This window comes from Pristis pectinata, chromosome 5, assembly GCF_009764475.1.
Source record: "Pristis pectinata isolate sPriPec2 chromosome 5, sPriPec2.1.pri, whole genome shotgun sequence".
Taxonomy (NCBI): Eukaryota; Metazoa; Chordata; class Chondrichthyes; order Rhinopristiformes; family Pristidae; genus Pristis; species Pristis pectinata.
This window is the reverse complement of record NC_067409.1, coordinates 40171610-40184144: the sequence shown is the minus strand read 5'-3', so window position 1 is coordinate 40184144 and position 12535 is coordinate 40171610. Positions and strand designations below refer to the sequence as shown.

General features: G+C 40.8%; 1 protein-coding gene across 5 annotated transcripts in view; it reads left to right on the top strand.

The window, feature by feature from the left end:
• The first annotated feature begins 1136 nt into the window (after positions 1–1136).
• Positions 1137–12535, top strand: part of cmtm6 (CKLF-like MARVEL transmembrane domain containing 6) — a 54612-nt gene continuing 43213 nt past the window's right edge. The window contains exons 1-2 of one of the 5 annotated variants that reach the window (XM_052016434.1): positions 1137–1239; positions 2461–2665. In XM_052016434.1, coding sequence (XP_051872394.1) covers positions 2519–2665 — 147 coding nt within the window. In that variant the 5' untranslated portion in view covers positions 1137–1239; positions 2461–2518. Of the gene's footprint in view, positions 1240–1708; positions 2070–2139; positions 2261–2460; positions 2666–12535 lie in introns of those variants that run through there. The other 4 variants (XM_052016432.1, XM_052016431.1, XM_052016433.1 and 1 more) reach the window with 4 other exon arrangements.

The window sequence follows — 12535 nt, the reverse complement described above, 5'->3', positions numbered from 1 at the left end:
CAGGCAGCACCTATGGAAAGAGAAACAGAGTCAATATCTCAGGACAAAGATACTTCATCAGAACTGAAAATGAGAGAAAACAAGTTAGCTTTAGGTTGCAGAAAAAGAGGGGGAAGGATAGATAGGAAAAGGGAATATCTCTGATGGGGCGGGGGGGAACCAGGATTGCCGTGGTGATAAATTTTTCATGAAGCCACCCAGTTGATAGCACTTGTATCAGTTAAAACAAAAGGACATAATAAACACTGTGGGAAATGCCTAGCAGGTCAGGCACTGTTCATGGTGGGAGAAAAATGAATTAATAACACAGGTGGGTAACCTGCAGGAGAATTGTCCAGTTCTGATACATATTTTGATGCGCATATAGGTCCTCCCCAGGTTACAAACGCCTGATTTATGTACAGCCCATACATACAAAGCATTTGGGAGACTGGCAGGATGGATTTGCCGGCTGCTGTGGGGCTGCAGGCATCTTCTGCCATTGGGTACTCAGTTTGCGGCTGCATTTCCAACCATTCCAGGGAATGGTTGATGGGGTGCCAATCAAGTGGCAGCTTTGTCCTGTATGGTGTTCAGCTTCTTGAGAGCTGTTGGTATCGCACGGATTCAGACAAGTGGTAAGCATTCCACAACACTTTTGATTTGTGCCTCGCAAAAACTGGAAAGATCTTGGAGTGTCAGGAGGTGAATCCCTCACCTCTGACCTACTCTTGTAGCCATGTTATTTTTGTGACTGGTCTAATTGAATTTCTGGTCATTGGTGACCCTCCAGGATGTTGATGGTGGGGTACTGTCAAGGAAAAGTGGTTAGACTCTTTTAGGAAATTTCATGCAATGTCCACTGTTACAGGGGACACATTGGTCCATTGAGTCTCTGCTGCTCCCAGGATTTTCTGTTTACAACGTGAACTGTTGTGGCCCCACGTACAACCTGTCCCTCAATGCTAGAATGCAAAGTAGACACCCTTATATACAGCCCTTCTTGAAGGAAAAACACACTTGCAAAGAGAATTAAGAAATAAGAAAAGCTCGTGGCAAATGTAATAAGATAATATCCAAGATCCTGAGTCTTCCAAAGCTGTTAGAACACTATGGGGCACTGCTGTAATCTTAGTATATTTGCAGAGGCCTTAAAAATACAGTCCAGATGAAGTGTCGACCCAACGTTGACTGTCCAAGTCCCTCTACAGATGCTGTCTGACTCGTTGAGTTCCTCCAAGACTTTGTTTTCCTTAAAAGGTTAACTCTATTTTTCTTTCCGCTATTTGTTGCCTGACCAGCTGAGCGTTGCCAGTATTTCCTAAGTTTTATATTTCGATTTCCACCATCTGCATTTTTTTAAATTAAATATTCACTTACAAAGCAACCCCGCTGACTTTGCTACCTGCACGGTAAAAGCAGGTTGAAATCAGTGACGGCAGGATGCAGATCGTTTTTCTGCAAGTTAATTAATCGTCCTCGTTTTGTAACGCAACCAAGAAGAGTTCACATCTCATCTGCATCCCAAGTATTTTCTCCACCAGCACTCGCTTCTTGTAAAACCCACCACGTTGCATCCAGAAACCCAAAGTGAGGAATTAAGGCAGTTCTGTGGAGCTGAGGTTACTATCACATTAACCTCGATTTTATGGAGGGGCCTACTCCTCCTACGTTTGTAACTCCAAAACAATTGCATCACTTTCGTATCATCACAAAGCGCCAGCACAGCTGCTTCCCAGAAGTAAGTCTCCAACTCCTGAGGGACGGAGAGAGAGAGAGACACACACACACAAAACAGTCCATTTGGCCGACCGGCCGGGAGTCTTCACCACGCCAGAGGCGGACAAGCTCCGGAGGTTTGGGCGCGAACTTACAAGGGCAACTGATAAACTAAACGAGCTGGGAGTGGAAAGTCCCACAGGAGGTCGGGCTTCTTCAGCCGTCTCTTCTGTTGCACGAAATTGAAACAAGGAAGTGAAGCGAGAGAGAGAGAGAGAGTGGATTGAAGCCATTTGGGGGGGAGGGGAAAGGGCAGGGAAGGCACCGAGGACGAGCATCGGCAACCGGGGTTGCGGGTGATTAGCCAGCCGGTAAGTGGGGTCGGGGGGGGTCTCTCACTACCTGTCCAGGTCGCGGGGAGAGCCGGTTCACGGGCTTTGCTTTTCACGGGCGGGTTGGCTCCCATTCGCCCTCTCTTCTGGTTAGCCTGGGAGATCTGGCCCGTCGGCAGGCGACCATCTGGGAACTTTGCGCCTTGGAGTTGAAATCAATCGGCGGAGAGGTGGGAATAGCACTGAAACCACACATTTTAGCGACGGAATCGTTGCCAAGGCTGTGATCGTTACAAGGAATCTTTGAGAATAGATTGTCTCAGTTGAATGTGACACCGATTTCAGGAAAGTCCGCGTTGTTTTGGTTTCGAGTTTCTTTAAACCCACAAAAAACTACCGCTGATCGTTTCGTGGGGATTTTGTTTTTCAGAGGAAGTGGTTGAGGGTGCGTTGTTGGGGCCGCCGCCTCTTTAATACTCAGCGACACAATGCCGCAGCAGGAAACGCCGGGGAACGGAGCCATGGAGGGGAGCGGGGTCTACGGGAGAACCACCGAGCCCATCCAGGGCGCCGGGGGCTTCTGCAATTGCGCCTGTTTCAACACACAAAGATGTGTTGTGAAGGTGTTGGAAGTGGTGAGTGAGTCCTTTAGGCCATCGAAGTCGGGCGTCTGGTTGTGCCTGCATCTCACGCGTGTTTGCCGGCCTTGTGTTCCTCAAGAATGGAAAGATTCCAACATTAGCCCGGGGGCTTGAAGTAAAATTTCATCTCAGTTGAGTAGCATTCTCTCCTAATTTAAAAGCAAAGTTCAGGAAGTGTATAAGAGAAGACACGTGTTTGCCAACTTTAAGGTATATTCAAGGTTTTTGTAACAAAACTTTTGATTTCCAACAACCCTGATTCCAAATGCGCTTTACCAATATTTCTAGCGCTGATAAACGAGCTGTAGAAATCAGTGTCTAGAATTCTCCCCCAAAAAATTAATTATAATCTCTAGAGTAATCCATACTGGGCAGTGCCAACCTTTGCAGAGTACTGAAAGCATGTCCACGTTTTTGAGGCCCTGGATTCTTTTTTCATTTATGTGAATGAAGTGTGACAGATGTGGGCAAGGTCCTTTTATGTTGCCCTTCCTTATTTCTATTGAAGATGCCTTGAACTGTGGCCCATTGTACTCCAACTGTGCTGTTCGGTGGGAGGCTCAGGATTTTATCCCAAATTGCTCAAGCCAGGAAGGTGTTGGGGAAAAGTGAGATGTCAGAAAGGCAGAAAAATCCTTCAAAGGGATGAGGGCAGGTTAAGTGAGTGGGAAAGTTGGTGGGAGATGTGGGGAAAATGTGAAATTACTATGGGAGGAAAAATGGTACATTTCTATACTGTGAGAAAATGGTAAATGTTGGTGTACTGAGGGAGCTTCGCAATGTCATGCAACACAAAAAATGCCCTTAGAACAGCAGTTCGGAAGGCAATAGTATATTAATTTTATTGTAAGAGGGAAAGAACACAAATATGAGTGTATGTTGTAATTATGTAGAGCTCTGAGATCACACCAGCTTATAGAACTGCTGCTTTGTTGGTCTAATGACCTGGGTTCAACCTTGACCTCTGATGCGTGGAGCCTGGGTGTTTTCCCTGACTACGTGGATTTTCCCCAAGTTCTGTGGATTCCTCCTACATCAAACCACAAGTCCTTGTAACTATTGTAAATAGCCCCTAATGTGTGGGTGAATTGTAGAGTCTTGATGAGAATGTAGGGGTATAGGTTAGAGGGCAAAATTAGTGGAGGAATGGGATTGTTCTGAGCCAGCATTGGGTCAGAATGGCCTCCTGTGTCATATAGAAAAAGGGAGTACTCTGTGCCGTTGTGATCTCTATACTTCCTTGTGGACTCATTCAAATGCGGATTTCCAGGATTGAATCCTGGGATGAGTGAGTTGTCCTCTGAGGAGAGAATGAGTAAGGTTGACCTGAACTCAGTGGAGTTCAAAAGAAATGAGAGATGATCTTATTGAGATATAAAAAGGATTTGGAGAGGGATTGATGCTGGGAGGTTGATTTTTCGGGCTGGAAAATCTAGAAGTAGGGAGCATAGATGAAGTATCAAGGATCTAGCTATTGAGGACTGAGATAAGGGGAGATGCTTTGAATGGGATTGTAAATCTTTAGAATTTCAATCCCAGAGGGCTATGGATATTCATCGATGATATCCAAGGCTGAGATTGATTACAGTTTTTGGGACACTAATCGAGGAATATGTGGAGAGGAGTTGAGGCACAGAATCAGTTATGATCTTGCTGTATAGGAAAGCAGGCTTGAGGAAGCTTATGTTTCTTGTGTTCTCATGATTGTAGAGTTTGAGAGCATCCATGCACCTGCTGCCTGAGTCCTGACTGACTGAGGCTGCTAATTTGCCAGGTGCTGTTACTGAAGTCTTCGCGAGTTGCTGGAGTTCATTTTGCAGAGAATGTATTGTAGCTGTAATGTGCCCAGGCAGTGGAGGGAGTAAAAGTTTATGGTGGTGAATCTGCGGAATGCAGTACCCAGGAGAGTTGTGGAGGCTCAGAAATTGAGTATATTCAAGAAAATTTGTATTTGTTTTTAAAGAATGAGAGGTAATCTCACCTTAAGTATACAAAATCCATGTGGGGTTGACGTTTTCCCTGACTGTTGGGGGGGGGGGGTGGTGGGGGAGAGGGTCAGTCTTAAAATAAAGGGTCAGCCATTCAAGACAGAACTGAGGGATTTTTTTACACTCTGAATAAGGTGAATCTTTGGAATTCTCTGCCCAAAGTGGTTGTGGAGGCTTGGTCACTAAGAACAGTGATAGTTTTTTTTAGATACTAAGGGATTCAAGAGCTGTGGGGTAAGTAGAGGAAAATGGTGCTTGAGATCAATGATCAGTCAGGATCTTACTGAATGAGCTGACTGAAGGGCACCAATCAAGCAGGTGTTTTTTTTGTCCTGGAGTTGAAATTCCTGAATGATGTTGGAGCTGCCCTCATCCAAGTAAGTGGAAAGTATATCATCACACTTAAACCTAGTGGTTTGTAGATGGTGGAAAGGCTTTTGGAAGTTGGGAAGTTTGTGACTGGTCCTGTCCAGTCTCTGATCAATGTTGAACCAAAGCTGATTAGATTCTTGATGGTGGAGGATTTAGTGATAATAATGCTGTTGGTCAATGGTTGGGAGTTGTTTGGTACTAATGACCCTTTCACCAGCATCAGCCTAAATGTTGTCTAGCTCTTCCTGCATGTCAAAAGGACTATTATTCAGAGCACTTAAATTTATTACAATCCTTTCATTTAGGCTATCGGTCTCAGAAGACCCAACATAATCACTGCCAGGAGCCTTGTTTCATGACTTACATTTGTCATCTTGTGCTGATGTTGGGTGGCCCATTTTTAGGCAGATGCAGAATTCTCCAATGTGCAATTGTAAGCCTTTTTTTGCCCTCTTGTGTTTGACAGCATGAGGTATTGCTCACTCACATGAATGCACAAGATTGTTGCTAAATGGGAAAGTTGCTAATGTTGGAAAGGAACAGAGAATGGAACTCAGGTGAACAACTGTTTTGTGAGGTTTGGGTAGAGGGGGTGGGGGCAATGTTAGAAGATGAACTTTCAACAACGGTGCTACAGAGAAAGCTATACTGCCACAAACATAGTTATTTAGTAGGTTATCCAATGATATTTAGATTTTGTATTTGAATACTTTGTGTTGGTTCAATGATATGTAATGCAGTATAAAGGCTTGTAAACAAAAGTAAAATTACAAGTATTTTAATTGGTTTTTTGAATGGTAATGTTCTTTGGAAGTGATTGTGTACATATTGGGAAGTTTCCGAGTGTGATGCTTGGTCATTGTAGAGTTAATATATTTGATCAGTGAAAAACGCAATTGGATTTGGTGTGCTGATGCTACGGATGGGAATGATTATCCTGCAGATCACTTGAGAGCTTAGTTATGATTTCCCCACCCCTTCCTTCCATTATACACGTGAATAGCCAGCCAAAACATGGGAACTTGGATGAAGCAATTCAGAGCTATTGAAGCTCATAATTCAGTATCTCAGTGTGAGTCTCCATCTTCTAAACAGGAAGAAGAAATGGGAGGGGTAGAGAAATTTAACATCTATTAAGTGGATATTTCAAAATGGGCAATTTTCATCTTCAGGGAAATAAATTGGGGAGTGTTAACATGGAGAATTTGTTTAAATTCTTTGGCTTTATTATAAATTGAACTGCAGATCGAGTAACAATGCTTTGTCAGCTCCATTCATGAAAAGGTAATGAAAAAAAACAGAATTTTTAAAGGAGTTATGCAGATTTTTCTCATTTTACTTATGTAAATATATTATGTAATATGTTCTGTATCCAGTTTTGGAACATAAATCTACGTACTTTTACTCTTCTGGTATCATGATATTACAGGGAGGAGGGCATAATTAGACTCAAATTCTGGCACTTTTACAATTTAATGTTAAAGGATAATGGTTATGAAGGATTCTGCTGAAGGGAAATATTAGTTTTACTGGTGGTGAAGGCAAAACAAAATTAAGGTAAGGTAATCCTATAAAGAGTTAAAGGCCAATCTATTCAGAATTCTGTAGGACAGCCTGTTATTTAAATAAACTGATGACACTTATCTAAGCAACTATCAAAGTGGTAGGGGAGCAGGCAGGAAGAGTGGAATTAGACTTTGAGAGAAAAATGTTGGCTCAGACTGGGTGAACCAACTGATTTGTTTCTTTAAAGCAGTGCTGTAATTATGTGTTTACAATATGATTAATACAGTAGAATGCAATACATCTTCTGTTTTTTCTGCACTCTGGCTACCAGACGTTCTAATGGCATTTTTTTTTCACTTATTGACTGCAGGTTTTCTAATCTTGCTTCACACACACAAACAACTTGCAAATTGATCCAATAAAACCACTAAATACTTAATTTAGAATTTTAAGCCCCAAGCTTCATTAAAAGCACCTATAAAAATGACCATATTACAACAAACATACTGAAACAGTATTGCAAGAACTATTCCAACTTAACCATAAAATTTCACAATTGCCTACGTCCTACATGTTGATCTGATGTGCACTGTTAATAACAACTCAATGTTCCTCTGTTCCTGTGTTAGCTGATATTCTCTTACTTGGGCACTAACTTGCCTCCTTCAAATCTGCCATTATCACTCCCCTCAAAAAGAAATTCTTGATTCCTTTGCCCATGTGAGACCACCACCTCATATCCAATACCCCTTTCCTTTCCAGCCGCCTCGAATGTGTTGTAGCCTCCTAAATTCATGGTCACTTTTTCTGAAATTGTTTGAATTCCTCCAATCAGGTTTCTGTCACTGTCACGGTACAGGGTTGCTCTTCTTTAAAGTACTTAGAACAGTACAGCATACAGGAATAGGCCCTCTGGCTCACGATGTTATGCCGAACTAATTAAGCCATTTACACCTAATTACACTAATCCTTTCTGCCTGTACATGGTCCATATCCCTCCATTCTCTGCATACTCATGTGCATATCTGAGCCTCTTAAACGCCTCTATTGTATCTGCCTCCATCACCACCCCTGGGAGTGCATTCCAGGAACTCACTACGTGTGTGTAAAAAAAACTTGCCCCATCCTATGAACTTTCCCCCTCTCACCTCAAATGCATGCCCTCTAGTATCAGACATTTCAACCCTGGGAAAAAGATTCCAGCTGACTATCTATGCCTCTCATAATTTGATAAACTTCTGTCAGGTCTCCCCTCAGCCTCTGCCACTCTCTTTGAAAACAACCCAAGTTTGTTCAACCTCTCCTTATAGCACATGCCCTCCTAATCCAGGCAGCATCCTAGTAAACCTCTTCTGCAGCCTCTCCAAAGCCTCCATGTCCTTCCTGTAATGGGGTGACCAGAATTGAATGCGATACTCCAGATGTGGCCTAATCAGAGTTTTTTAAAACTGCAACATAACTTCTTGACTCTTGAACTCAGTGCCTTGACTAATAAAGGCAAGCATGCCATATGCCTCCTTCACTACTCTATCGACTTGTGCAGCCAATTTCAGGGAGTTATGGACTTGGACCCCCAAGATCCCTCTGCACATCAGCACTATTAAGGGTCTTGCAACTAATAGTGTACTGTCTCTTTACATTTGATCTCCCAAAGTGCAACACTTCACATTTGGCCAGGTTAAACTCCATATGCCATTTTTCCACCCATATCTGCAATTGATCTATATCCCACTGTATTCTTTGGCAACCTTCTACACTATCCACAATGCCACCAATCCTTGTGTCATCAGCAAACTTACTAACCCACCCAGTCACATTTTCATCCAAGTCATTCATATATATATCACAAATAGCAGAGGTCCCAGTATGGATCCCTGCGGAACACCAGTAGTCACAGTCCTACAGCCAGAATGAGATCCATCGAGCACTTTAAACTGAATTTTATGGTTTCTGCTCTAACTGGCACTGTCAGATAATTCATCATTGTAGAGGTATTGATCTTCAAGGTCAAGGGCTTCCGATTATTTAAAAGCAGTTAGAAGAAATAGTTTGCTTTCGTTATCCATATGCTTCTAGTTTCTCCATGATCTTGCGGTTCTGTACCTCTGTAATGTCTAGCCCAATGACCCTCTGAGAAACCTGCATTCCTCCAATTCTGATTCCTGAATCAAGTGTTCTACTATTGATGGATGGGCCTTCAGCTGCCGAGGCCTGAGGTTCTGAAATCCCATCTCTAAACTACTTCATCTTTCAACCTTTATTTCCTCCTTTAAGATAATCCTTAAAATCTGAACCTTTGACTATGCTTTTGCTCATCCACCCCAATATCTCCAGTGGCTTGTTAGGCATTTTTATTTATGACAACACACTCCTGAGTAGTTTGGGATTTGTATCTAGATGCAATGAAAACACAAAGATTTGTTTTCAGAATAATTCTATTAAATGTTAATATTAGTTTGTAAATTCTGTTAGGTTGTTGAATTTGTTAAGCATCCAAGGAGGCATATAAACATGGGTGGTTGCTAAGTTTGGCTCTGCGAGCTATTTGTAGTTCTCAGCAATGCCTTGACAGAGGTGCTTTATTTTTCCTCTATAGAAGCAGTTCTACCTGCTGCTAATGCTGTCCCATCATTTGTCTTTTGAGTCCATCTAAATCCAAATCTGGCTCCATATTTGTGGCCCACTGCATCCCCTCCCTTCACCTTCACTGCCCAGTAACCACTGTTTCCACCACTTCCCACCCCAGCTGATCCCCACACCAATCCCAACCATACTCTTGAAAATTAGTTTTGCTCTGAGGCCCACTTGTTTTCTTAGTTCAAATGCAGGTTTCTGTACACAGAAAACCAAAGTGTGCATAGTTGTAATGAATTGTTTGGCGATTGATCATGGGTAGGAGCATATGCCAAAGGTGAGTTGGGTAACCATACATATCTATTTATTTGTTTAATTTGTGTACAAAATAAGGAACTTGCTAAACCTGCCTGCAAAGCAAACATTTAGTTTTCCATAATGACTCCTGTCTCATGTTACTTATACTACAGTTTTGAAAAGTCTGGTTACTGATTTAGCAAAGCATTGTAGACTGTAGGACAATTTCTTGCAATTTGCAATGAGATATTCCATTTACAGAAGGAAAATCAGAAAGAAACAGTGCTACATGTTAACTTTCATCAACTCTTATGATGCATTGCCCTGCTTATTCAATTAGCATCAGGTTTACAAACCAATATGGTTCCTGATTCAATGTTTTATCATTAATTGAAGATGGCTGGTGTCCTAATATTGGTTAATTCCTATTCCAGATTGTTAACCTTTGATCCCTGTTAGAAGTATACATATCTCGGGCTCAAGTGGAATTCTCAGCAGTGATCCCCATGCAGACAAATATCCTGCCCATGTTCTGTCTTTAGATTTTTGTATGAATAAGCGAAGCTGCGACAAGACTGTAACCTATTGATCATAGAGAGGGGAATGGGAGAAAATTGTCTAAAGAGTTGAATCATGTTAAATCTTTTAAGTTGTAAAATCTTGATTTAGTTTTTTTTTAGAAATTACATGGTTTAACGCTGCTCATTGCTTGACATTTACTTTTGAAGGGGTGGGGAAGTCCAATGTGAATCCCAGTAGTATTTTCCTGTTACTAATATGGGTGGTTTCTGATGTTTTTTAGAATTCTGGTTATTTCTATATTGGCCTCAGAAAAAAACACAAACTCTTGATTACTTCTTTAAATGACTGGCAGTTTAGAGAAAACAAGTGCATACTGCACATTGAATGATTTTTATCACTGATGTAAAAGTTAACTGTCAGTTTTGGACTAATACATATAATATTTTCAGCTCATGAGGAATATAGTATATTTTTGATTGTTGTTGCAGGATTGTGAGTACACGTGCCAGCTGGTGTGCATTACTTCTGAGAGTGGGTGTTTTTATAATGCTGCATCAGGATGTTTGAATTTGTGCTTGTGAATCTTGGAATTGAGTTTATGTTCCATAAGGGACTGCTCTGTTTCTCCTAAACAGCTGATCATTGTGCTCATACTACAGCTGCCATGTATCCTCCTTCAAATGTCAATTTTAATTTCTTGGCATTCCCTTTTTTTTGCAAATACGTTGGTTGCACACATCACCTATTTGGCTTTGGAGATTCACCAGAATGATGCTAGTACTTTAATAACATACTAATGACTGCATTGATGGCTTATATTCCCTTGAATTTAGATGTTTAATGGTTGGTTGATGTTTTAAAATAATAAACAGATTGAAGCTACAGATGTTTTACTAGAATGTTACCAGGAGTGAGAAATGTTGGTTATTTGGAGAGATTTAGAGAAACTGGGTTATTTCCCTTGTAGGAAAGAAAGTTAAGAAAAGGTTTAATAGAGGTGTTCAAAATCTTGAATGATTCATCAATCAAGGGAGTGGTAATCGGAAGTAATTGGCAAAATCATCAGAGTTGACAGGATGAATTGTTTTGTTTTTTCTCGGTGAATCTACTGTTCTTGAAAGTCGAGAAATAGATTGAATAATATTTGAAAGGGGACAAATATTTCAAGGACAAAATATTTATAATTATGGAAAGGGCAAATACTTATACAGCTCTGCTAACAGTGAATAATAGACCAAACGAGCTTACCTATATTCCATGATATTGATCGGATAGATGTAGAGAAGCTGGTGGGGGAATCCAGATCAATTTCAAAATAATATCTAACCCATTCAAAAGCATAATTACCAGCTTCCAAGTTCAATAAATGTGGAAAATGTCTGTGGAAGTTAGGTCAGTTGAAATTTTCAAAAATGAAATCGTCTTTTGTTTGGTAAAGGTATTGAAAAAGATAGATAGAATTATTATCACATAGTGGGGGGCCCATTTGTCTAATTTGAGTTTACGCTGGCTTCTAGAGGAGCCATCTTGTCAGTCCCAAGCCTCTTCTGTTTCCCAGGGTCCTGTAAGTTACTCCGTTTCGAGTGCCTAACCAGTTCCCTTTTGAGAAAGTAATTGATTCTTTATTTCATCACCCTCACAGGCAGTGAATTCCAGATGCCAGCCAGTTTGAATTGAATGTTTTTCCCACATTCTACTTGTACCTGCTGTGTTCCCAGTCTTTGAGCCACCCACAAATGGAAACTGTTTCCTTCTGTTTACTCCATTTAAAATATCATGGCTTTATCAAATTTCTTCCCAACCTCCTTTGTTCTTTTGTTCATAGGTAACTAGTGCAATGGAATAATGTAATTAGGAAAACGAACACTGTCATTGTTACCTGTAAAACTTTTCCACTGCATTATGCGATAGTTTATAAGATATGCTTGAGTCTTCTCCATTATATTAGAATAAAGGGCTGAGTGGTACTTGGCATACAAGGGGCAGGCAGCTGTAATTGACTTCAACTGTACCAACTTTGTGGGAGCGTAATGAAGGAAAAAGTAAGGGATCGAAAGTTCACAATTGCTAGTTATATTCAGTAGTTACCATTTTATATTTTAACTACATTAGAGTTAGCCAGTTTTAGTCAACATAATTCACAATCCAGACTACATTAGCTAATTAACTAATTGCTTTTGCCTCTAAAATGAGTGTGCAGAATCAAGGCTGCCACTTCAGGGGAGAACTGCTTTATTTGGGGGAGTTGTTTTATTATTTTAGGGGGGCTCTGGCTTCAACCTTGAGTGGAAATTTAAAATATTGCTGCAGGATCTTTGGAACAATCAGTTCTTTTCCTGGTGTCAATTTCCCTAAGCAATGCTACCAAAAACATGAATGTTTGTTAACTTCATATTTACCACAGTTTTATCTGCATTAATCAGCTGATATATTTACTTAATCATTACTGCAATTCAAAATAATTAATTGGTTATTTGGGTTCTCCTACATTCCTCAGATTAAATGGGTACTAATTTTGTCCTAATGAGAAAGAATTTATTGGTGCTGTTTAGTTGTCTCTAATCACAGAAGGTAATAGTTTTAATTGCTGAACAAAACTTGTCGT